Source organism: Mus caroli, unplaced genomic scaffold (assembly GCF_978045245.1).
Source record: "Mus caroli unplaced genomic scaffold, Mus_caroli_1 scaffold_14, whole genome shotgun sequence".
NCBI classification, from domain to species: domain Eukaryota; kingdom Metazoa; phylum Chordata; class Mammalia; order Rodentia; family Muridae; genus Mus; species Mus caroli.
Genome location: NW_028227269.1, coordinates 77620473 through 77647346, shown reverse-complemented (window position 1 = coordinate 77647346; position 26874 = coordinate 77620473). Strand labels below are relative to the sequence as shown.

The window sequence follows — 26874 nt, the reverse complement described above, 5'->3', positions numbered from 1 at the left end:
AAGGCAATATTGATCCAGATAGCCATTTCATATCTGTCCCTTCGAATGCCTTGCAACTCTGGAATGCTGTTGTGAAAGGTGCCAGAGTACAGTATTTCCTAAATTCTCACACATTCTTCATTTTCTGATTCATGTGGTGAACTAGGAGTAGGAAGGTGGTCATAGACAATGTGTCCTCCTTCTCTTGTCTGACCAAAACTTGAAGCAATCACGTCCACTGCTAGTCTGGCTGTTGCCTTGGCCTCTTCCTCAGAAGTGGCCAAATGAGGATTGACTTCAACAAGATCCAGAGCTGACAGCAACCCTGGAACAATAAAAGGTAAAAGACTTTAGAACATGCCCTGGCTGCCACTTTCAGTGAGGGTTGTTCCACTCATAAAAACAAGTCATTTTCCAATATAAAATGGCCTACAATCAGAAAGCCCTCTGCAGTCTGGAAAGGTGGCTCAGCCAAGCCTGATTAGCAGAGTTTGATCCTTGGGCCCCATGTGAGATTGAGAGAGCCAGGCCAGCAAGTTGTCCACTGATCTCCACATGTACTCCTCACTCCACAAACAGGGACACAAAAAGTAACTTCGGCAACAAAACACCCAGGCAGTAGTAGCACAGGCTTTTAATCCCAGCACTCAGGAGGCAAAGGCGGGCGGATCTCTGAGTTCAAGGCCAGTATGGTCTACAGAGTGAGTTCTAGGATAGCCAGGACTACACAGAGAAATTGTGTCTCTAAAAACCAACTAACCAAAAACAAACAAGAAAACGTGAGAGGCTTACAAGATGCAACAGTAAGAACATTTGCTCCTCTGACTGAGGACCCAGGCACCCACAGGGTGGCTCACAAGTGTCTCTTACTCTTAATCCCAAAAGATCCAACACCCACCTTGGATTTCCATGGGCACCAACCAGGTGTGCACGTCCATATATGTAAAAAAAAAAAAGTGTACACATCCAGACAGACATTTTAAGAAAGCCCATTGTGTCTCATCCTCTTGACTACACATTTAAGTTAAGATAACTGTGCTAGTACAGAACAATTATAAAATCCTACCCCTGTTCCAACTCCTGTAATAGGAAAGCCCTGGTGTCAGGATTGTAGGCCCCTTGTCTGTTTGGGGGTTTTATTGGTCCTTTTACCTCGCACCCAGGACTGTGGATTGAACCAGGGTCTTTATGCATACTAAGCATGTACTTTACCACTGAGCTGCATCCTAGCCCATCAGTACTTCTTTTATCCTTTTGTGTAAGGTGTGTGTGTGTGTGTGTGTACCTGCCCCCATGTGCACGTGGAGGGCAGAAGACAACCTTGGATGTTGGCCTTCATTTCTGCTTTGAGGCAGGTCTCGAACATGCCAGGATAGCTGGCCCTCAAGTTTCTGGGGATTCTCCTGTCTCCATCTTACCACAGGATTACTGGTGTGCGCTATCTCTGCGGATCCAAACTCAGGCCTTCATGTCTGTGCAGCAATTGCTTCACCAAACACTTAGCCATCTTCCTAACTTCACCATCAGTATCTCTTGAGGTGCCATGACATGCCCAGAAGTATAGCTATTGCTGTAAACTATTTTTTTTTTATTTTGAGACAAGATCCTGCTATGTATCCCAGGCTAGCTTCAAACCATCAGTCTGCCTGCCTCAGCCTCCTGAATGGCATTTACTCCCACAGCTAGCCCAGACTTCCATGACGGAGTTCTAAGAACAGATTCCACATATGACATAGCTGACTTTTATCTGGCTGGCCCAGCAGAAGACCCAGCCATATGTTGACTGTTTCAATCCTGATTTCAGTCACTTAATCTGAGGGTTTGAGTTCGTGTCCAAGTCCTCAGCACTGGTCCTTTGTTTGGAGTAGGCTGAAGGAAGGAACTTAATCTACAGCTGCTTTCCACTTCTATCCCTCCTTATCTGGCCTACTTCCCCTGAGATTCTTAACACTTACTCTGGGTTAATCTACCTTTTAAAGAGTGATCTGAATAAACTAAAATTCAATAACACAAGTATTTAAGAATATTTAGGCTGACTATAAAGTCATATAAGGTATATTGTAATACCTAATGGTTCATTTATATTACATTATGGTACATGACAAACTCTCCAGTGTTTCTTGCAATCTTAGTGATGCATAGTTGAGTGTATTATACAAAATTACAGTAACTAAGGATGTTAACATTTCATTGTCATCATTTCCTGCCCAGGAACCTGTGTCCCTAGTGAGTCTTTTTTTTTTTTTTTTTTTTTTTTTTTTTTTTGGTTTTTCGAGACAGGGTTTCTCTGTATAGTCCTGGCTGTCCTGGAACTCACTTTGTAGACCAGGCTGGCCTCGAACTCAGAAATCCACCTGCCTCTGCCTCCCAAGTGCTGGGATTAAAGGCGTGCGCCACCATGCCCAGCTTGTGAGTTGTGTCTTATTCCTAATGGTTGAACCTAGTATCTCTAGCATATCCTAAGTAGTAATCAGGAGGGTTTGCACCATCAAAAATATATATTGCCTCCATCCTACAGTTTAGTAGTTTAAGCAAATTGCTATCTTTGTTGACAATGTCATGTCAGCAAAACAAGGAAACACAGACACACAACTGCTTGCAAAGTTTATTAATCCCTCTTGAATGAAGCAACAGAAATGCTTTAAGTTCACTGTTAACTGAAAGACCGTTGCAATATTTATGTTTGTGGGTCTAAGTCTGTCTTCCTACAGGCAGATTTAATAGGCTGGTCTCCCCTAAGGTGCTAGCAGACTCTAAGGACCCAATCCCCATTTCTTTTCCATCTAGGTAAGGGTTCCTTACATGGCTGGTGATGGCTCAGAGGGTAAATGCTTCTGCCACTAATCTGTCAACCCAAGTTCTATTTGTCAGGACCGACGAGTAGAAGAGAGGTCACTGACTACAAGTTGTCGTCTACATACTCACATAATAAATACTTTCTAAAGGGTTTCTTGTCTGTTGTGAGGTGTGCACCTTTAATCCCATCACCATGGAGGCAGAGACACAGATCTCTGAGTTAAAGGCTAGCCTGGTCTAAGTGAGACCCTGCCTAAAAACAACAATTCCTTGTAGGTCTTGGCCTTTGAAATCTTGGAGTTTTTGCTTCTTGTCTCCTAGTTTCATGGAATGATTGTTAAGGTTATATCATGTGATAGTTGCTCTTGATAATCTAGAATTCACCTCAGTCATGACCTTAGTGACCTTCATCAGCCATTTCTCTAACAGTATCCTTTTAAAGTTACCAACAAGCTCCAGTAGAAGGCTTATCTCTGATTTAAAAAGAAAAAAAAAAAGATACTGTCTTCAAGATGGAGTCTGGGGAGATAGCTCAACAGTGGAGTGCTTGTCTAAGCATGAGGACCTGAGCTCAAACCACAGAACCTTTATGCAACTCCAGTGTTAGGGAGGCTGAACTTAGAGCTCATTGTCTAGCGGACTTGCCCAGTCATTGAGTTCCATACAGGCAAGAGATCCAAGAAACGGGATGAATGGCACCTGAGAAATGACAGTTGAGGTTGACTGTATTTAAAAAAATTTTTTTTTTCTTTTCAAGAAATGTTCTTAAAATCTGGACATGGTGGTGCATGTCTGTACACTCAGCACCTGAAGATTAGCAGGATTCGGAGTCCCAAGTCATCCCCTCCTCAACTACATGAGTTTCAAGTCAGTCTTAACTACATGAGACCCCGTCTCAAAAAAATTAAAAAAAAGGATTTGAGACAAGCTTAAGCTGAACTCCAATAATTTCCAACTGCTGGTGAACCAGCAAACCCCTTACAACTAGAGGAAGCAAGCTACTTGGCTTGTTTTCTTAATCTGCCTTTAGGCAGTGTAGACACAGTAAATGTGTGTTGGACATTCTGTTCCATATACTAAATCTATTGAGTGTGTGAGTGACATAATTTCCTGCATGGTATTAGCATACTTTGGTACAGTCCCGGTCCAAAAGATGCCTCTAAATATCTGTCTATATCCTCTATTAGCCATATGATTCTGGGCTTTAAAAGTTTAACCAAAAACAGAGTGACAAAGAAAAGATCCCCTGCAGAAAGAGATTTCAACATGTTTATATAGTGACTAGGCTGAAGACCTGGCTACATACCTGTATTATGTATTTCTTCAGTAATATACACTCCTTCTCTGTAGGTTAATCCCCCTACAACAGGGGTTCCTGTGGCTGGAGCCAGTTTAGGGTCAAATGCATCAATATCAAAACTCAGGTGGATTGGCCTCTGTCTTCTGAAAAGGAAAAGAATGAGAGACTATGTTATGCTTGCAGTCTTCATTCTGTGACTACAACTTGATTTTGTTCTTATTCTGGTGCTCTGCTGATTCAGTGTATTTCTAGATTTCTACCCCTAAAAGTAACGGAGATTGGCATATTAACTTCTTACATAGTACTTTAAGATACTGCCATTTGTTCTGCCTGCTTCAGAAGACCTCCAGTGCATTTTTCTGGGTTTCGTAGGGTATTAATGCCTCTCGGGAATGCTTCACTTCCATCATTAATTAAGTTAGCTTCATTAGGTTATAATTGTTGAATGAACATAATCCAGTTTAAAGTCTGCAAAATTATCTTCCAATTCCAACTTGAGTGCAGGTATCCCATGACTAAAACCAAACATCAACAACCTAGTAGCAAATAACTAATGTCTTGGCAGCTTAGAGAATGACGACACAGCAGTTCTGATATTGACCACTCAGAAGAGAAGCCCCATTGTTGGGAAAATGAGTCTGACTAGCATGTGTTTTTATGCTTAATACAGAACTCAGATGAAGCAGTAATGAAGTTAGGAAGAACAGGACCACTGGAACAGTGATGAAGGCTTTTCAAAAGTCACAAAATCGAAAACAAATTTATGAGAAGCAGGATGGGTCACTGACTTAACCCCTCCCAAATCTAGAAGAATATGATTTATGATTGATCCTATGCCTTTCTAAACTATTTGAAAATACATAGACATGTTTTGCTTTTACTTGAGAAGTGGAATTCCTATGCCCAAGGTACGGGCTTAAGTGTGCTGCTGCTCTCCCAGGGTTTGCCCGGCCTCCTCCTGAGACCTAGAAATAGACATAATAGACGCCTATGTCATTTCTTACTTGCCAATCAGCCGATCAAATGTCTGTTCCATCACCTTCTGGATCCCAAGACGATCAATCTCTCTCATGGAAAAATACTGGATGTCATAATTCTTTAAAATAAAACTGGCAAGATAAAAGGGAAGACTCTAGCTTTAAAAAGCTTTTAATGTATATTTAGGGACTCTTGCCTTTAGATTGACCTAAAATAGGCAGGATAGGCCCAAAGCTTACCCCTTCCGCATCAACTTACTGTTCAGGAGGCTCCACATCTCTCAGGCCAATGTACACAATATTTGGGGAAGAGAGGCAAGGTCTGATCCAGGAAAATCCTGGCAGCTGTGGTACCTGTGAAGAGAGGGATGAAGCAGATCAGTCAGAAATCCTAATTCTCACTAAGATGTGCTCCCAAGAATGTACTGTCACTTTCGTGTCCACTATGTTTGAGGTGACACAGAACACCTGAGCTAGGAGGGAAACTGTCCAGTGAGATGATTTAGAAGGGCAGCTGCAAAACAATGCAGGTTTCCTGAGAATGCAAAAGCATCTCTTCTAAGATGGCCCTGGTTTCTCATTAACTACCTAAGTAGCAGGAATATGCTGGGTAGGTAGCCTTTCCCACCCCTTTGCTTGTTACAGGTTGAGTCTTTAATCTGTCCTGGCTTAGAGCTTTGGCTTCTTGCTGAGCAGAGAGTCTTGTCTGTCTAACAAAGACTTCCTTGGCTTTTGAAGAGATCAGAAGAAATTTTACCTGAAGGTAAGCACAGCGGCACTCAGACTCTAAATCAGTGTGTTTAGAGTGTGGCCTCCACCTAAGTCCTTGGGCTATGGAAATACCCACTCCTACTTTCTCACCTACTACTACAAACTTAATTTCCTAAACAATTATGTACCCCACAGAGAACAGAGACCTAGCATCTAGTTGACTGCCCAGTCCTTAGTAACGTAAATAAAAGTGAGTTAAGTAAGTCACATTCAGTCCATCCTTTGTTCAAATCTCAAAGCCCCAGGATAACCATGCAAGCCATTCACCTTTTCATTTGGGCCTGCTTACCTTGTCTTGTAGTTCTTTGATGAGAAAGGAAAGTGGCTGTCCATGTATATTTCCAGATGCAGTGGTGAGGGGTGTATTAATGTCAGCATGAGCATCAACCCAGATGACACAGAGATCTGGGTGGTGCCTGGCGTGCCCGATAATGGTACCTATTGCCAGGCTGCAAAAGAAAAACAAATGTAATAATCTTCAAGGCCCTCTACTTGGCAAACATGCCCAGTAACAGATAATCTCAGCCAATACTGCTTATACTCTGTCCCCAGGGCAAAGTCAGGGTCTAGCCTGAGGCTGGGTTACAGTGAGACAAAAGTCCCTTAATTGTACTTCCCAAAGATTAACGTTTAAGTGAATTAATTAGACAGGAGAAAGGAAAAGCTTTAAAGAGTCAGTGCTCCAGTGCCAGGGGACCCAACACCTTCTGGCCTCTCAGAACACTGTTCTCATGGTGTACAGACATACATACAGGCAGAACACACATACACATAAAATAAAATTCAAAGTTGGGGGGAAAGCAGTGCTGGTGACTGGCTGTCCCTGCCGTGTGACACATGTCACAGCTGTTCCATGTTAATTTGTCCATTAGCACTAGCCCAGAAAAGGAGCTCAGATAGTAACATTTGTCCAGTGAATGAAATGTAGTTGAGCAATGGGATCTTGTCTGTAACAACTTGCAGAAATGCTGCCTAGTCTTTTTAATTCTAACTTCCAAGGAACTTGGTGCATTAGAGGGGTTTTGCTGTTTGGTGGCAGTAAAGTCTTGCATGTTGCCTGGTCTGGTGTCGACAGAGCTCGGGCAGTCCTCCCAGTTCACCTTTGAAGGTAGCTGCGGCTACAGGTGTGCACCACTACATCCAGCTTACATGAACTTTCTAGAGATAATTAGGAAGCAGACTTGCAGATGTAGCTACATGACCCTCCATTTGCCTTAGTATGTGTGAGGCCCTGAGCTTAATTCCCACACAATCAGAGAGCTGTAAAAGCTACTTGTATGTAACACTGCTGAAAACCCGAAAAGGGGGGCTGTTAGGAATCAAAGTTACAAGGCAACCCCTACTGAGCTGAAGTACACCAGTGAATAAGCAGTCATTCAAATTAGGCAGGCATTTCTTCCCTCCTTGCTATAACAGCCACAGTCTTAGTTTTGAACTGGAAATAGTTAAGTAACCTGGTTGCAGTGTGTATGTGTGTATATATATATATGTGTATGTGTGTGTATGTATATATATGTATACACACATAAATACATATATATATGTGTATGTATGTATACACATATGTGTATGTATATACACACACACACACACATATATATATGTGTGTGTGTGTGTTTTATATATATATATATATATATATATATAGGCAAAAAGAAAAACTAAAGGCTCTGGCTGTCACACTCATGAGATCTCCAGTGAGACATGATCAAGAGGAAAAACAAAACCCAACAAAACCAAGAATAAGCATTCATAGACGAAGCAGAGATGGGAGGCAAGAGACCTGCTACCCTCTCCTCTGGTTGATTCCATTGAGTGGCCAGTCATCTCTAGAGAACCTGAGTTCCTTTCCTTCCTGAATTTCTACTCCTAATGAGGAATCTACTTGCTTCTGAAGCTGGAGCAAAGGTTTCACTTCTGATAGTTATCTAGAAAGTTCTCTGAGCACCTCAGGGGAAATTGCTAGGCTGAATCAAAAAGAAAAGCCAAGTGGATTTGAATGCCAGCTCTCCTCCTTCCTGGGGTTAGGCCTTGAACAAGCTATTTAACCTCTGTCCCTCAGAGCTTCTAGCAATAAATGAGATAAAACTGTATCTCCCTCAGGACATGGTTAGGATTAATTAACTGAAAGTATCAGTAAGTGTTCACTACTGCTGCAATACCTCATTCTACTTCACTGCTTAGCTCACACCAAACTCCCTGGTGGAATTTGGCTATACTAGCCCAGACCTCTCCCTCTGAAATTCTATAGTATTCAGTATTTTTCAGTCTTTAATTTTACATGTATTTATTTTACAGTAGATCTAGTAGATCTCAGTTGAGCATTCTCTCATACTTTGAAAAAATAATTCACCAAGAAAGACTTAAAGGACTGACCATGTCCATACTAGAGAGAAAAATGTGTTCGCAAGCCAAGGAAGGATTGCTAACAAATGAATTAGCAGAAATGCTAAGGAAAGCATGCAAACTCAGTCTATGGATGGATGGATCCTACCAGTTCTCCAACACAGCCAGATGAACGTCTTGAGAACCTTGCTTAGTCTACCCCTGTGCTTGCTGGGTTGAGTGTGCATAGTCTCTTCTGTGCCATGTTTTTCTCCAAGTAAGGACACTGAAATTAAGAAGCTAATTACTAAGCCCACAGCTTACCTGTGGTCTCCTCCCATGGTGACACAGCTGTAGCCACCTGACACAGCTCTACTAACCACTTCAGCCAGTTCCTGGTTGGCAAGGCCCACTGAACGAGGATACACAACCAGATTATTGTAGGGATCGTCTTTGGGGACATTAGTAAAACTCAAGTCTCCAAAGTCTTTTAGGTGGCATCCTGCAACAGATGAAGAACAACAGAATGAACCATTTGTGCCATTCCAATGTCTACTGGCCTGGGTTACAAGTACCTGGGACAAAGTGGTGACATGTCATACTCATTTTGTCCGACAACAGTTCCACATGTCACCTGCTTGCAATGTAAGCCCTTTTATGAACACCATTTTTCAGAAGCTTCACGTTGGACATGAAATCCAGAGATATTATCAACCTAAGAATCACCAAATAGACCTCACATCTTAAAATTATAAAGTGGAATTAAAATAAAAAACTCATTAGGATATAAAGTAATTAAGTGGTTTTCAGGATTAAAAAAATACATGTGTAGAAATTCTCATGGCCCTCATTTGATCCTCAGCAATGCAACAGAACAAATTCTCAAATATATTTTTTCTAGAATAAAAGGTCAGGAGCTAAGGCTGGAGAGATGGCTCAGAAGTTGAGAGCACTTTCTGCTTTTCCAAAAGATCTGAGTCATGCACCCAGCACTCACATCAACTGTCTATAACTATAGCTCCAGGAGACCCAGGGCCCTCTTCCATCTTCTTCAGGCACCACAGCACATAGAGCACATACATACATACATATATATATATATATACATATAAATAATATGTCTCTTTTAAAAAGTCAGGAGCTCAGCTGCATATGTAACAGAGGATGTCAGTCATCAATGGGAGGAAAGGGCCTTGGTCCTGTGAAGGCTCTATGCCCCAGTATAGGGGAATGCCAGGGCCAAGAAGCAGGAGAGGGTGGGTTGGTGAGCAGGGGGAGGGGGAAGAGATAGGGAGTTTTTGGAGGGAAAACCAGTAAAGGGGACAACATTTGAAATGTAAATAAAGAAAATACCTAGTTTTAAAAAAAAGTCAGGAGCTGGGAATGTAACAGTGGTGGAATATTACCTAGCTATACAAAGCCCTTGTTCTGGCACTTGAGATGTAATTGCAGGAGGATCAGAAGTTGTCTGTCACCTTGGTTACATAAATAAGCTCAAGGCCAGACTTGTCCCAAAATAATAACAAATCAATCAGAGGACATAAATAGAGAAGTTATTGAACATTTATTTGTTACAGGGGCTCAGGCACTGATCTAACTGCTTATCATACATTTTTATGTCAGACTCCAAATAATGAGGCGACTGAAATAATGTTTACTGTATAGATGAAGAAACAGCAGAGAAGGAGTCTGCTGAGTTCCAAAGTCAAAACCTACAGCTAAGACGTTTGGAAGGTGTTTGACTTTTGTTACTGTTTTTGTTTTGGTTTGCTTGTTGAGACAGGATCTCACTGTGCAGCCATGGCTATCCTGGAACTCATTATATAAACCAGGTTGGCCTCAAAGTCACAGAGATCCACTTCTACTTCTGGAGTGCTGGGAAACCATATATTTTATTTTAACATTTGCAGAGGTCAGTTAAAGATTTAGGTTATGACCAATGCGGTTTCATCATGAATTTAAACTGTGCAGTTAGGAACTTTCCTCTTGAGCCCAACTCATTCTAAAGCAGAACTCGGAAAGAATATAAAGATGAGAAGTCTTGAAAGAATATAAAGATGAGAAGTCTTGAAAGAATATAAAGATGAGAAGTCTTGAAAGAATATAAAGATGAGAAGTCTTGACTTGAAACATAAAAGCATAAGGCCAACCTGAATCATCAACAAAAATGGGAATTGGAAGCAAAACTATCCTTTCTCAAAAGATATACCTCAGCTAAAAAAAAAATATGAACCTTTTGACCAGTGCACTGTTAAGAAATAATTATAAAACGATGCATAGGAGACCTAGTCAACTGGAAAACAAAAAGAAACTACAGCCAAGAAGGAGACAACTATGACAACATGCTGAAGACACTGAGAACTGGTCTGGTCTGTTTGTCTGCTGTGGTAAACACTGTGACTAAAATCAACTTGGAGAAGAAAGTATTTGGCATACACATCTCAGGTCACAGTCTATCACTGAGGGAAATCAGAGCGGGAACTCAATTCTGGAACCTGGACACAGGAACTAAAGCAGAGACCATGGTGGAATGCTGCTTATTAGCTTGCTTTCCATGGCTTTTCCTGGCTTACTCGTGTATAACCCAGGACCACCTGTCCAGAGATAGCAATACCCACAGTGGTTGCTACCTCTGTTGCTACCCACAGTGAGAGCCCTTCCACCTCAATCATCTTTCAAGAAAATACCCCACAACTGGGTGCATGCCTTTATTCCTAGTACTCAAGAAGTAGAGGCTAGTGAATTCCAAGCCACCCTGGCCTTGATAGGGAATTCTGGGCCAGCCAGGGCTACTAGATAGAGAGACTCTGTCTCAAAACAAAAAAGCCCCCACAGACTTGGGTACAAGCCAGTCTAATGAAAAAAATTCTTAATTGGTATTACCCCTTCCTAGATGACTCTAGCTTGTGTCACACTGACAAAATAACCAACCAGCTCAAGAACCAACAGAAAAATTACCAAATAAAACAGCTGTCTTAAAAGGTTTGTGTGTAGGGGGCTACTGATGAGATAGCTCAGCAGTTAAGAGCACTTAACTGCTCATAGAGAGGACCTGTGTTTACTTCCTAGCACCCACATGGGTGACTCAAAACCTCTTTGAACTCAGTTCAAGATGATCTGACACCTTCCAGCTCTGGCACATAAACGGTGGAGAAGGGCTGGACAAGGTGGCTAATAGAGTAAAGGTTCTATTAGTAAAGGCTCTATTTGTCCCCAGCCAAACAACTTAAGTCTGATCTCTGGCTCTGTAATATGCATGGTAGGTGGAAAGAACAAACTCCTAAAAGTTGTCTGCTGACTTCTACACATGTACCATGCCACACGTGTGCTCATACATACAATAATGTAAAAAAAAAAAAGTATGAAGATTCACAGACCAAAAAAACCATGTGTTTTCCAAGCCCATGGGGCTGGAGAGGTGGCTGAGAGCACTTGCTGGTCTTCCAAGGGAGTTTCCATCCCAGTACCCACTTTGGACCACGTACACTCTCTTCTAACTCTAGCTCTGGGGGATCTGAGTTCTCTTCTAGCTCCCCAGTCACCTGAACACATGTGGTACACTAGAGGAGGGTGTAAAATTCCCTAGAGCTGGAGTTACAGAAGTTGTGGAGCCAATGCAGCTACTGGACTCCAGTCCTCTGGAATAATAAAGTGCTCTTAATGGCTGAGCCATCTCTGCAGGTCAGCTGGACAGACCGTGAATGGTTACTATTCTAGAATGTTTCTGCCTCCTTGTTAACCACAGCAACTTCCTTAAACATCATCAAGCATGAGGTTCTTTTTTTTTTTTTAATTAGGTATTTTCTTCATTTACATTTCCAATGTTATCCCAAAAGTCCTCCATACCCTCCCCCCCTCCCCTACCCACCTACTCCCACTTCTTGGCCCTGGTGTTCCCCTGTACTGAGGCATATAAAGTTTGCAAGACCAATGGGCCTCTCTTTCCACTGATGGCCGGCTAGGCCATCTTTTGATACATATGCAGCTAGAGTCAAGAGCTCCAGGGTACTGGTTAGTTCATATTGTTGTTCCACCTATAGGGTTGCAGATCCCTTTAGCTCCTTGGGTACTTTCTCTAGCTCCTCCATTGGGGGCCCTGTGATCCATCCAATAGCTGACTATGAGCATCCACTTCTGTGTTTGCTAGGCCCCAGCATAGGCTCACAAGAGACAGCTATATCAGGGTCCTTTCAGCAAAATCTTGCTAGTGTATGCAATGGTGTCAGCGTTTTGGAGGCTGATTATGGGATGGATCCCCGGGTATGGCAGTCTCTAGATGGTCCATCCTTTCATCTCAGCTCCAAACTTTGTCTCTGTAACTCCTTCCATGGGTGTTTTGTTCCCAATTCTAAGAAGGGGCAAAGTGTCCACACTTTGGTCTTCATTCTTCTTGAGTTTCATGTGTTTTGCAAATTGTATCTTATATCTTGGGAAGCATGAGGTTCTTAATGTTGTATAGGAAACTGGAGCAAATCTGGTATTTTGAAGACTATAGTATTTACTATTAAAGGCATGTTGGCTATTCTTTATTATCAACTTGCCTACATCTGGAATTAACAAAACCCTAATGGCTTCTTAAACCTGTGATGAAATTTTTCTTAATTAAATCATTTAATGTGAGAAGATCCAATTCTAATTCAGATTTTTGAGGTGGGAAGATACACCTTTAACCCAGATCTTTTGAGGTAGGAAGATCTACCTTTAATCTGGGCCATACCTTCTGCTGGTAGCCTATATAAGGGCATGGGAGAAAGAAGAGTTTGTCCATTCTTCTCTTGCTTGCCTTCACTTTGCCAGCACATCCATTCCTTTGCTGGCATTGGGACCTAGTTCTTCAGGATTCCAGTGTGTACTGAAGACGTCAGCTAAGACATCCAGCTTCATGGACTGAACAACTACTGAATTCTTGAACCTTCTATTGGTAGACAGCCATTGTTGGACTAACTAGACCATAAACTGTAAACCAATCTAATAAATCTCCTTTATATATATATATATTATATATATATATAATGAGTATATATATATATATATTCTATAAATACTATTTCTCTAGAGAACCCTGACTAATCAGAAGGTTATAATAATGTTAATATTAACTTTCATAACTACTTGCCAAACCTTTAACTCATAGAAATCTTCATATGGCCAATAAGAAAACAAGGGCATTAACGTTTCAGTGGATAAGATTAAGTAATAGAACTTAGGGAACACCTAAGCCCAATCAAGGATGCCAGGGCATAAACTGAGATAAGAGTAACAGAAAACAGTATTCTACTCATTTAAATGTACTAACCAGAAATGAGCTGCAGCAAGTACTCCAAGGAAGAGAGACTGCACTTCATGGGAGGATATGGTCATTAAATGTGCAGCTCAGGGGCTAAGCATGCACCAGATCCTGAGGTAGAACAATTGCTTAGCATGCACCAGACCCTGAATTTGATCCTGACACCAATCAGCTGCTGGAGGTAGTTCAACAGATCCACTTATGTATGAATGTGGACTCTTAAGATTACCGACTCTGGAGGACTGGATAGATGTCCCAGTGATGAATAGCAATGGCTGCCTTTGAGACCTGGGTTCAATTTCCAGTACCCACATGGTAGCTCGCAACTGTAACTCCAGTTCTAGAGGATCTAAGGCCTCATTTAGCCTCTGCTGGGCACCAGACATACAGGCAAAACATCGATACACATAAAATAAATCGTTTTGTTTTGTTTTTAGAGAGTACCCACTACTTCTCACCAAACAGCTTTCTTGTGTTCCCATTTGCCTCCCAGGTGCCTCACATACCCACAAGGGCTTCCTGACAGTGCATGATGGAAGGGCTATTTCTCAATCTAATTATGCCAGCTGCATGCAATTTTGATAATTTACATGTCAACATGAGTCTGGCTATTAAAACCTGATAAGCCCTGCCTTGTGTTTCCACAACACTAAGAGGCAGACCCTGAATGGGATTTGCTCTTGAAAAGGTATGACTGCCTCCCTAACTCGACTCTTGAACTTTCACCATGTAAGTAGCAGGTAAAGAGTAGGGACAATGACTGCAGGAATCAAGGACTGGCCCTCTGCAAGTACAATTTGTACCAACACTGTCTTGCTGTGCATTTTTCCTCCTCCCTTATAAACAATAGAAATTCTTTGAAAAAATAATTAAGTATCTCACGATATAGGCTCCCATGTTACTCCCCAAACCTGACAATGTATTCTTGAAGATCTTTATGTATAATACAAGATTATGAGGTAGAATTGGCTAAGTTGCTACAGCTAACTACTCAAAACATAGTTCAAATATCCATGTTTGTTTACCATCCAGGGAGACAGCAGACTTTTTTCTGTGCAGTGATTCAGAGACCTAGGGTTTTGCTCTTGTAAGTCTAAGGATAGTTCTCCCCAGGTTCAAGACAGCAGGAACAGGAAAAGGCACGGAGAAGGTCCTTTCCAACCTATGAGACACACCACAAACTGCAATGCCTACAGCAGACATTGCTCAGCAGAAAGGGCCCAGTTCTCCACAACAATGCATCACTACACATCATAAAGGCAGTAGTGTGTCAAAGATTGAACCAATTGGGCAATGTATTCCTGCCTCATCCACCATGCTCATTTGATCTCTTGCCATCAGATCTCTTCAATCATTCTGACAGCCTGTAACTTAACCAGCAGAATACAAAAGGTGCCTCCCAGGACTTTGTCATATCCCAGAGCAGAAGTTCTTTATACTGCAGAAGAAACAAACTTATTTCACAGTGTCAAAAATGTGCTGATTGTAATGGCTCCTATTTTGATTAGTAAACATACATTTGAGCCAGGCATGATGGTGTAACTCTTGAGTGCCAGTTCTAGTTTGAAGCTCGCATGGTCTATGTAAGCTACAGAAGCAGACTCTACATTTAAAAAGAAATGTTTGGGCCTAGTAACAACTTAAAATTCATGGTCTGAAACTATAAGCAAATACATTGGGGCAAGAGCCCCAGCCCTGTCACCAGAGATCATAGAGGAGTACTATCAAAGGACAGTGAGTTTCTAAGCCCTTCCTGCAAATTGTATTTAAATGGGAACAAGGATTGACATAGTAACAAGGAAGGGGGCAGGCCAAGGGGATTGCAGGTCACATGAGACAGCTTGCTGGTTCTTCTCTCCGCCCTTCCTATTATACTTTCTTTGAAACTGATGTTGTAACCTAGAACTTCCCAAAACTTGTTTACCATATGTCTGCGTCATTGTTTCATGAACCGATTTTGGATAAGAAGACCCAAACAGAGTCACACAGTAAATAAATGAAATCACTAAAGGATAAAAAATAAATACACTTGCTGTTGGAGTTGTTGACTCGAGATTTTTATTTTTTAAAAATCACATGGGGACTGGAGAGATGAGTAAGGGGTTAAAAACACTTTTTGCATCTCAAAACAGCCTGTAACTTCAATTCCAGAGGATCTAATGCCTGTGACCTCCTCAGGCATCGAGCACATATATGGTACACATCCATACATGCAAGCGAAACAGCTATAGATAAAAGTAAATTTAAATCGTCTTCTAATTTATTACATGAATTTTGGCTTAAATGTAGGGCTCTGAAATAGCCCCACACATAATTCTTCCACTTTGTATTACATATTTATGTGAAGCACCATTCTCAAAGTTGACTATAGACTAAAATCAATAAATATCAATCAACTCTGAAAAACATTGACAATAACTATGTCTGGCAAAATCATATATTCAGCCAAGATTTGTTTATGTATTTTTTTAATACAATCTTACATTTGTACCCAGATCTGCCTGGAACTCTCTAGGTCCCTTGATGGCCTCAAACTTGTAATGATTCTCTGTTTTAGCCTCTTAAACCCTATTGGTCAGTGTAAGCTAGCATACTCGGTTCAGGATTTAATTCTGTATGTAAAACTAAACCCATCCATCTCATAAGTATGTGGATTTGCTATTGTCTTTAATAAATGTTAAAATAGGGATACTAATTTATGATGATCAGAAAATGTTTGACTTGTATACCTATACATATAGAATTGGGTAAAAATTTCTCAGGTGAGCCAGGCGGTGGTCTCAGCACTTAGGAGGCAGAGGCAGGTGGACCTCCAGATTCAAGGCCAGCCTGGTCTACATAGTGCCAGAACAGCCAGAGTTACACAAAGAAACCCTGTCTCGAAGCAGGGGGAAATTCTCAGGTTAAAAAGAGTCACAAATGGTAAAACTTTAAGTCCTAATATAGATCAGGAGTTAACATGGTGGAGGCTGACCTTCCAACCACAGAGATTTTCCTCTGGAGTAAACCTGTTAGAGTAAACTAATCAGCTTTCCTAGAAACGGGACGTGCCCGTGTAACCAGCACCAGCCAACAACGTCCTGCCATAGCTTCTTAGAAAGGGAAAAGTTCTCCCTTTGTGCCTTTGCCCATCCACATATCCTGCTTCTGCTTCTAGAAGTGAGTATACAACAATTAAGTCAGAGCCTTGCCAACGGCACAAGTTAAGAATCTAGATCTGAGGCACAGAGCCACCAAACCAGTTCTGGACCTCCAGATTGTTTGCTTGAAAGTGAAATTAATTTTTTTTTCCCAGTTGCCGACATCTCAGGCTCTTAGGTGTAATGCTAGCTACCCGATACAGGGATTGATGCAGACTCTGATGATAGTATAGGAAAACTGGCTCTTGTAAATACAACTAATTTGGGAGACGACAGGGAGAACTTGAGAGAGTTTGTATCTGAGTTGGTAAAGCAAGGGCTTGAGATTACAGACAAGGAGCCATCACAGGAAGTAGGAGCAAGACTTCGGAGGAAGTTGGTGTTGAAGACCACGTGTATTTGTTTTCTGATAAAAGATCTCACTATATAGGTCAAACTGGATTCTGTGTCAGCCTCCTAAGTACAGACTGGGTTTACGGGTATGTACTACTATGCCTGCTAGACTGTACGAATTGTCCTGGCTTGTATATGTACACTGTAAAAAATTCAGAATGTGTCTTTAAAGGGATTGGAAAATGGCTCAGTAGTTAAGGGCACTTGATGCTCTTTCAGAGGACCCACTTGGATTCCCAGCACGGTCTGTAAGTGCAGCTCCAGAGAATCCAATGCCCTCTTCTTTTTTTTTTTTTTTTTAATTAAAAGTACTCTTTTTTTTTTTTAAAAAGATTTATTTACTTATTATATGTAAGTACACTATAGCTGTCTTCAGACACTCCAGAAGAGGGCGCCAGATCTCGTTACGGATGGTTGTTAGCTACCATGTGGTTGCTGGGATTTGAACTCTGGACCTTTGAAAGAGCAGTCGGGTGCTCTTACCCACTGAGCCATCTCACCAGCCCCCAATGCCCTCTTCTAACCTCTGAGGGCACCAGGCACCCAGGTGGTGCAATGTATACATACATATATACAGGCAAAACACATAAAATAAAAAAAAATAAGCACAAGTTGGTTTTTAACAGAATACCCAAAATACAGTCCACAGAACTCAAAAAGATCAACAAGCTGAAGGGCCCAAGTGAGGACACTTCAGTCCCACTTGGGAGAGAGAAGAAAGTAATCACAAGTGGGGAGAGAGGAAGGGACCTAGGAGGGAAAGTGGATGGGGGTTGTGGGGAGAAGGAAACCTGGTCTGGTTCTGGGTGAGGGAAAAGGACTGAAGCCCTGAGGGCCAGCAGAAAGAGTGGAAACAGGCAGCCGCAGGAGGTAGGAGGTTGGAGGGACCCTCCAGAATGTACCAGAGACCTGGGAGGTGAGACTCTCAGGACTCAAAGGGTGGAAGATGGGCCTAACCCTTCAGAGACTGGAGGCCCCAGGGAGTTTAGAGGTCTAGTTGGCTGGGGGATGGGGAGGTGGTATGGGATGTGGAACAGTCCGTGGGTGGATGGAGAGGGGCTAAAATCTGGAGTCTAAATAAATAAATGACAAAAAAAAAAAATGAAAAAAAGAAATGGATCATCAATAGTGACATCCAAGGTGTAACAGTGTAGGAAAGCCTACTTACTAAACAGCTATTTCTCAGGCCTCAGCTCCTACTTCCCCAGGACCGATGGCTTATCCCACAGGCAGTGTAGCTCAGATAGGACCAAAGCAATGTGGTAATTTGTGCTAGAGTCTTGCTATGGTTTTGAATGTACCCCCTCAAAAATCATGTGTTGAAATTTAATTAATGCACCAGAACTGGGAAATGGGCTTAGTGGGAAGTGTGCACTCAGATCATATGGGCTTCCTCATATGCAGATTAATGCCAACTACAAGAGAGCGTGAGGCTACAAAGTGATTCTTGTTCTCTTTTGCCATGTGATGCTTTCTGCCATCACTAAATGTAGTCTCTTAACCATGGACTCCTCAGCTTCTACACCTAGAGCCAATACATGTCTGGTTTTTTTGTTTGTTTGTTTTTTGTTTTGGTTTTTCGAGACAGGGTTTCTCTGTGTAGCTCTAGCTGTCCTGGAACTCACTCTGTAGACCAGGCTGGCCTCGAACTCAGAAATCCGCCTGCCTCTGCCTCCCAAGTGCTGGGATTAAAGGCGTGCGCCACCACGCCCGGCTAAATTTCTGTTTTTTACACATCATTTACTCTCAGGTATTCTATTAAAGCAATGCAAAATGGACTAACACAACCACCAAAGGAAGTATAAAGCCAATTTTCTGACATTTGGTTTTCCAAAGATGTGTCCAAATGATGTTACTGACAAAGCAGTTTCCAAAACCTTAATTTTAAAGAAGCTCCCATCACCCACTTACCTCACATCCAGACCTACACTAAATCATGCTTATTGACCTTTGACAGTTGCTCTTGTTTCCTGGCTGCAAAGAGAGAGTGTCTTTCTTATCTTAAAGGCTGACTGCACACTGGCTCTGCTCCTTCACTGATAGCAAATTCTGATATGTGCTGTTTGCTACTGATACAACCTAGCAACTAATTTTTGTCCCAAAGACATCCAAGTGTTATTCAAACAGCATCCCAAAGACATTAATTTCATCTTTTTATTCAAGGTAGAATTGTCTCTTTTTCCCCCAAAACCAGAGATTGTAAATTGGGAGCCTAAGATCTAGATGTCAACGCACATGGTTTATAAAGTCTATGCAAAAAGCACAATGGTTTGCGGTGTTTGTAAAGCACACATCATATCATAAATCATGCAGGTCACACGTTCCATACTTCCTTCCTAGCCACAGGCATCTACATAGTTTGTTAGAAATACAATTTATATGCCATGAAATTCATTCCTAGAATTTATAATTCAGTCATGTTTTAATATATTATTCACCAAGCTGTAAAAATGTCAGTACTATCTAATTCTAGAACAGCTTCAGTTACCTTCCCCTCAAAGCCTAAAGCCAGCCATTTTCAGTCCTGTCCAATTCCTCAGCCCCAAGGAATGACTAAGTTCCTTTCTCCAAAGATCCACCCACTCTAGACAGGTCACACATATGGCGCCAGTCAGTGGTCTTTTATATCTGCCTTCCTTCATAGCATAATGTCTTCAAGGCTCATAGTTTCAATTTTGATGAAATCCATGTGATCTATTTTCATTTCTGTCATATGTGATTTTGGTGACCGGGTAAGATAGCTAAGAAACTAGAGTCTGGTTTAGCCCAAATTCACGAAAGTTCACATGGTTGCTCTGCAGTTTCATAACTTTAGATTTAGAGCTTTGATAAATGCCCAGTTGGTTAAAAAAATGTAAGTCTTATTTATTTTTATTGTATGTACATGTGTGAGTGCCTGCATATGTGTATGTATGTGCCCCATGCGCATGCCTGGTACCCTTGGATGTCAGAAGGATGTGTCGATCTCCTGGAACTAGAAATACAGTGTGTAGATGCACAAGGGTGCTGGGAGCCAAGCCCCAGTCCTCTGCAAGAACAGCCAGCACTTCTAACCAGTGCGCCATCTCTCCAGCCTGAATTAGGAATTTTGATAAATGCTATGAGGGAGAATCCTTTTATACATTTTATTTATTTTTGTACAAGGGTATCCAGTTGTCCTGAAACCACTTATAAAAGATTATTCTTTTCCCTACTGACTTGTGCTAGTCAAATAAAGACCAGCCGTGTAAATAGAGCATTCTAAGAAATTCCTGGAGTTTTAAATTAACTAGAATTTCCTGCAAACTGTCTTTTGAAGATGCTAAAAACCCTGGAGTAGAAGACTCACCCCTTTGAACATAGCAGCCTTGGCTAGGGCTCAGGAATGGTTCTGTTCATAATGTAGACCCGACTCAGGGTCTTTGTACGTGCTGTTTTCTCTGCCTGAAATTTGCTCAGACAGACGTCTTTTCTTCCTTCCCAGGGTTTGCTGACTCAGCTGCTTTTCAGTGACTTCTATCTAAGGGTCGATGCTTACCCATCTCCAACCTTTGCTGTCCCCATCCCTAGCTTCCATTGACTCTGTACATGGTCACCTGACATATTTCTGTGTTTTCCATTTCCATCTCCCATCCCATCTCATTAGGGCATTGTTAACAGGAATTAATTTTGTCCATTAGGGTTAAATCTAGCATCTAGAATTCATCAGCACTCTAACACAAATATGCAAATTATACAACTCTGTACATAAATTATCAATCAGGAAGTGAATATACTCATATTTTTGTTTTGAGACAGGATCTCGCTAGCTACCTCTGGAACTTAGTACATAGACCAGAATGGTCTCAAACTCACAAAGATCTACTTGCCCCCACCTCCAAGTTAAAGATGTGCATGCTTTGCCCAGCTCACCATCGTTTTAGTGCCTAAAAGCTGTTCTAAAGAAAAATAACCCTGCCAAGCGGTGGTGGCACATGCTTTAATTCCAGCATATGGGAGGCAGAGGCAGGCAGATCTCTGTTAGTTCCAGGACAGCCAGGGATACACAGAGAAGCCCTGGCTGGGGGGTAGGGGGGGAGAGAGAGAGAGAGAGAGAGAGAGAGAGAGAGAGAGAGAGAGAGAGAGAACCAAGCCGGGTACTATGCCACACACCCATAATTCCACAACTCAGGAGGCTAAGGCTGGAGAGTTGTGAACTTGAGGCCAGCTTGGGATACATAATGATAGGTACTGAAAGAAACAAAGAGAAGGAGGGGTGGAAGGAGGGAGGGAGGGTGAAAGAAACCTGAAGATGTTGAAATTTTTTCAAAACAGATTTGAGGCATACTTTATATTAACTCACATTTTAAATTCAACATGTTTTCATGGGTATATATAGCCCTATAACCACCACCACCACCATACTAAAAACAGACTGAAAAAAATTCAAGTAACAATAGGTCCATTTATTGAGAACTTTGTAAGCCAATCAAGACTTTAGACTGCTGTTCCCAGAGGTCACATTAAGGAGCGTGACAGTTCAAAAATCAGAGCACCACCATCAGGAAGTTGCTGAAATACAAAAGAATTAAGACACACTCCAAGATTAAAAGCCAAAGAAACTAAACTAGGAAGCTGCATTAAAAAAACAGGACAAGACAAAACAAAACCCAGATTGTATAAAAGGGGAGGAAAGCAAATAATCAAAATTAGCAATCAAGGTCTTCACAGTCCACTGTTCCTCACTGCTGCTTATAAAGTAGCTTATTAATGACAAACCACAGAAACCTGCCTAAGCGGAAAAACAACTTACGAGTCTGAGACTTTCCTAAAATCATTAAAGAGAATCTTTAAGAATCTAAGTCTAAAGCCAGGCATGGTGATACTGACCTACATGTAAGCCTAGGGCTAGGGAGGCAAAGGCAAAGGATTGCTGTAAGTCTGAGGCTACCCTGGAGTTCCCAGCACCAGGGTCATACAGTAAGACACTGGAAAAAAAAAAGTCTAGTTTCAGTGCTTGCCAGGAATAATGACACAGGCAATACAGAATGATCCAGTGACGGTAGCATCACTGTCCCTTCTGGAATTTCAAATCAAAATTTGCTATGCATGCTTCCCTTGGGGGAACCTAGGTCAAATGGCCACAGCTTTAGCTGCAATAAATAAAACCAAGGTGGAATGTGGAAACTGAAAACCTGAGAGAGAAGAGCCACAGCCATGTCAAGGCTTCAAGGCTTAATCTGCTCCAGATCCACTGAAGCTCTGAGCCCCGTGGAGATCCGCCCCCTTTGCCATTACAAGTAGAAAGAGTGTTCTATGCTTAGAGACAGCAGCAAGCCTAAATTACCACTTTGAGGTCTCACTTTGGAATTGTGGTCATGTGACTCAGCTGTGATAGTGAAGAAACCACACGTTCCCGAGGCTGCTGTACAAAAGAACTGGGCAGTGTTGGTAGGCCACGGATGCTGGAACTCAAGAAGCCATTTGGGGATTTTCTGGTCCCTCATCACAAAGCTCACATTATTTTTTCCTAGGACATTTCTTCTTGAATTCACTTGGCACTTCTTCAGATAGCAGAAGAGAAATCTGTTTTGCTAATGCAAGAAACTGCTGATAGAGAGCCTGAGGTAGTCACTTAGACATTAGAGATTTTAAGGCTGAGAATGGAGACCCAGGAATTCCAAGTCTGCATTTGCTTTCAGAGATTAAGAGAACCTCAGGAGGCGGGGTGGGCGAGCTGCATTGTATGACAGTGATGGCTCAGCCTGGCTGCCTCCCACCATTCCACTGTAACTTCCACGCTCACGCCCAGGGATCTGCCTGCCTTTATTTTGCTGGATCTCTTATCATAAAGCTGCTTGCTTCCTCCCCACCCGCCAAATGTTCTCCTCTGGGTGAACACTTCACTCTCTCCTGGCCTCCTCTCCCCCTTGATTGGTCCTCTTCCCGAGAGATCCTCTAATCCGAAAACCTTCAACCGATGTGTCTCTGGCATTTGTCCATTATGACAGACCCAGGTGACAGTCACGCTTTATGTATGTATGTGTGCATATCTGCATGTATGTGTGTGGGCATGATACAGTTTAGGGGTCTTGCCTGGGATTGTTTTTTGCCATCTAAAGAATTTAAGAACCACGAAAAATAGCCGGGCGTGGTGGCTCACGCCTTTAATCCCAGCACTTGGGAGGCAGAGGCAGGTGGATTTCTGAGTCCGAGGCCAGCCTGGTCTACAGAGTGAGTTCCAGGACAGCCAGGGCTACACAGAGAAACCCTGTCTTGAAAAACCAAAAAAAAAAAAAAAAGAACTATGAAAAATCTTGAGTGCAACAGGTTTGTTTCAGCAGAGCCATCTCAAACACTAGCAACGGGAACAGACACCATCAGCAGTAGAAGAAAGATGATTATTGGGGGTGAGGAAATGCATACATACAACAGAGGCACAGAGAAGACAACCATCTAAAAAGACTAGAAAAATCCATTCTCTTCTGGAGGGCTAGGGTTTCCAAGTCTCTGAAGAGTTGGTCAGTTTATAGAAAGAGAGGATGGGGCTAGAGAGATGGCTCAGTGGTTAAGAGCACCAATTGCTCTTATGAAGGTCCTGAGTTCAAATCCTAGCAACCACATGGTGGCTCACAACCATCTGTAATGAGATCTGATGCCTTCCTCTGGTGCATCTGAAGACAGTGACAGTGTACTTATATGTAATAATAAATCTTTGGGCCAGAGCGAGCAGGGGTTCTGAATTCAATTCCCAGCAACCACATGATGGCTCACAACCATTTGCACAGCTACAGTGTACTCAATATACATAAAATAAATAAATCTTTAAAAAGAAAAAAAAGAAAGAGAGGATGGCTGACTGGCATGCAACTGTTGTGTGACTGGCTTTGAACTTATTGAGCCAACCTGTCAGCAGGGCACCTGCTGGTGGGAGATAAAAGCCTACAACGCATGTGTTGTAAGCTGCCAAGCTTTTGTCTCAAGTCAGGAAAGTGAGGTAGAAGTTGGCCATCTTGGAAATTCTCCACCTTTATTAGATAACCATGGCCCCTATCCCTACCAGGAGTCTCTCATATGTATGTGTACTATGCGCATGCCTGGTGCCCATGGAGATCAGAAGAGGGCATCAGATACCCTATAAGTACATTTGTGAGCATCCATGAGGGTGCTGGTAACCAAACCTGAGTCCTCTACAAAGGCAGCCAGTGCTCTTAACTGCTGTTATCTCTTAAACCTCCTCCCCTTCTTACAGTTCTGCCCCAACTCTGGCCTTCCTCTAGAAAGCCATACTTGCTTTTCTACCTTTGTTCTAGTGCCTCATCTTCCTTTTACAGGTATCTCAAACCCATCATGTTCAAACCACCTTTATTTCATCTTCAAATCTGCTTTTTGGCTAGGCTTGGTGGCACACACCTTGAATCCCAGCACTTTGGAGGGAGAGGCAATTGTATCTCTTCGAGTTCAATGACAGCCTGGTCTCCATAACAAGTTGTTGTCTCAAACAACAACAAAAATCTGCTTTTCTTGCTATCTTTTCTTATTTTCCATTTCACACAATCACCGGTAATCTAGTTACTCAAGCCATTCCAAAGACATCACAACCTCTACCTTATGAGAGACCACCCCCTCCTTGGACATTTGGCTCAGACTAATTTGAAAGTGTTTAGGCCACTACAGTTTTGATACTCAAGCTGAGGTTGGCTCTCAGTAATGTAGCCCCTCACCTGTCTACCATCTCAACATACTCACTGGTTCACCAACTCGCTGTTTGTGGTCAGCTTTCTTTCATCTGTCTTTGTTCCCTATCATGGCCCCGCATAAAAAGGACACATTAGATGATTTCATTATTCCTGATTCTGAAGGATGAGGTCCCTTGAAATGGCTTCATGATCAGCAACTGTTTCAGAGTAACAGTTGGCATCTGTAGTTCACCCTGATTCTGCATTCCTGTCGCCAAAGCTTTCTATCGACTGTATAAATCATATTCACAGCACCAGGAAAGATTCGTGAATGGTCCTTGAGACAACTGGGGACATGCTAGCCGTATTTGGGTCAGATACCAAACAGGTATTGAAATGTGATGCCTTGGCACTAATAGTTCTCCACTACTGTAGACATGGTGTTTATCTCGGAGTCTGGTTTATTTCTGGTCCTAAAGGTCTAAACACTACCTTAATTACAACATAGAAAATTGCAAATCTGACTTCAAGGAATGCCTGTAAAAATGCACAGATCTATCTAGCTCTTACCTCATCTGCAAGGAGCCAGAACTCTTCCATGGAGGAGGCTAGGAACTGCTTTGAACAAGTCACCCAAGTGATTTCATAATTAGGTAGTTTTGGGGAAAAAAACAAACAAACCATGTACATCAGGGTTACAATAATACAAACCCGTTAGCCCCAGAGAGGAAATGGTTTGGAAAGAGGCAACACTTGTGGTGGATGACTCAGGCTCGGCTCAAGTCTCAGTTAGGAAAGCTACCTTGTAACCAGGAAAGGTTAACTGAGCAGTTAGCGCTTGAGCGAGCTAGCATCCTTAGCTGCACTGGCAGTACACTGATGGCTGAACGTTCCAGGACCTACTTTGCTCTGCTTCACTTTCCCTAACACTATTTGCAAGAAGACTTCGTCTGAAGATTCCCTGATAGATGTTTATCTGCAGAAGGAATCCAAAGGATACCAGATGGGAACAAATTACAGATGCCAAGCTGCTACCACAGGATCAGGATAGAAGAGATGAGATTCTGAACAGGTCTTTTCCCCTTCCCGAACAAACATGGAAATCCAACCACTTACCCAACCTGGAGAGCCTCTTCAGCAAGCCAGCTTCTCGAATGGCAGCTGGACCATATTCCACTCCTTTCTTCTTCTGTGAATCATACAAACCCCACAGACGAAAGAGAAGGTGAGGAAAGGAGCAGAAACACTTGACACAGAAATCTCTGCTGCTACCCTGAGTTCCTGACAGACTCCTCTGCAAACCTTTCACAGCATCAAAACTTCTACTGTAGAAGGCTGATCGGTTCACTAAATGCTTAATGGACGGAGGGAAGATTCCGTTCTTGAAAGCAAATCAACCTTCTGAGTCCCTCACTGAGAGCCAGACCAGAAAAGTCTCGGATCAGGAAAGGGCTCAGTGAACTATGATCCGGTGCCTGAGAGTGTGTATCTGGCAGAACGCGGCACCTAGTTTCCCCATCAGTGAGTGCGCCCTCCGCGACAGCAGCTTTTTTTTTTTTTTTTTTTTCATTGAAGGCAGAACAAAGCCCCTCCAGCCTTCCCGCAGCTGCAGAGACCAGCATCAATTTCTTTCCAGGTTAATGCTCTTTCTGCAAGAATAGAACCTGAAGCCTGCCTTAATCCCCGGTCACCGTCTCTAACCTCCTCTCCGACAATTTCTCAACGATCCCGGTTTTGCCTTCTCCAGCTCCTCCATGGAATCCTCTCTCTTTTCCTTCCTGTCATCACCCCAAGCTGGAAATGCCCACTCTCCGTCATCCTGGAGGCCGCAGATGCTCGCTTTCTCGATGCCCACTTCCCTCCCTCTCGATGCCCAGTGCCCTCTCTCACCCCTTGCCTTCCATCGGTCCCTCATCTCCATCTGGGTCCGGGAAAATCCCATGTGCGCTCCACGTACCCGCCATGGGATCCCGCGAGCTCTTCCCCACGTTTTTTCCCCCTCCTCCCTCCCGGCCCCACGAAACTCTCCAGGCTTAGTGTCCCGTCAGCTCGGGTCGCAGCTCTCACCTGTCCCCGAGAGAAAGGGGCTCCGACTATAGCTACAGAGTGGACGGATCTCGTCAGGACGCAAGAAATTTGCCCGTGGAGGAGACGGGAGGCGCTGCTCCTCAGGAACATGATTGGCAGGGAGGGGATTATCCTAGGAGAAGCGGCTCTGTGCAACTCAGGACCTCGAGTGAGTGCAGCCTCCTACAGCTTCGCTGCTTCA

At 42.7% G+C, this 26874-nt stretch overlaps 1 protein-coding gene across 1 annotated transcript; it reads right to left on the bottom strand.

The window, feature by feature from the left end:
• Positions 1 to 8: 8 nt before the first annotated feature.
• On the bottom strand, positions 9 to 26874 carry Arg2 (arginase 2). Its single transcript, XM_021178768.3, has 8 exons — positions 26673 to 26874; positions 25722 to 25794; positions 8473 to 8650; positions 6113 to 6272; positions 5312 to 5406; positions 5080 to 5184; positions 4082 to 4218; positions 9 to 304 (listed from the first exon to the last, which is right to left on the bottom strand). Exons 1-8 carry the CDS (start codon positions 26781 to 26783, stop codon positions 99 to 101), a joined length of 1065 nt encoding a protein of 354 aa, XP_021034427.1. The 5' UTR covers positions 26784 to 26874; the 3' UTR covers positions 9 to 98.

Bases quoted from the DNA above. Each gene is read 5' to 3' on its own strand.
- Arg2 (XM_021178768.3), bottom strand. From the start codon at position 26,783: ATGTTCCTGAGGAGCAGCGCCTCCCGTCTCCTCCACGGGCAAATTTCT. The intron at 25,795-26,672 runs GTGAGAGCTGCG...TATGATTCACAG, and splicing joins CCCCTTTCTCTCGGGGACAG to AAGAAGAAAGGAGTGGAATA. The intron at 5,407-6,112 runs GTAAGCAGGCCC...CTCTCTTCACAG, and splicing joins TCAAAGAACTACAAGACAAG to GTACCACAGCTGCCAGGATT.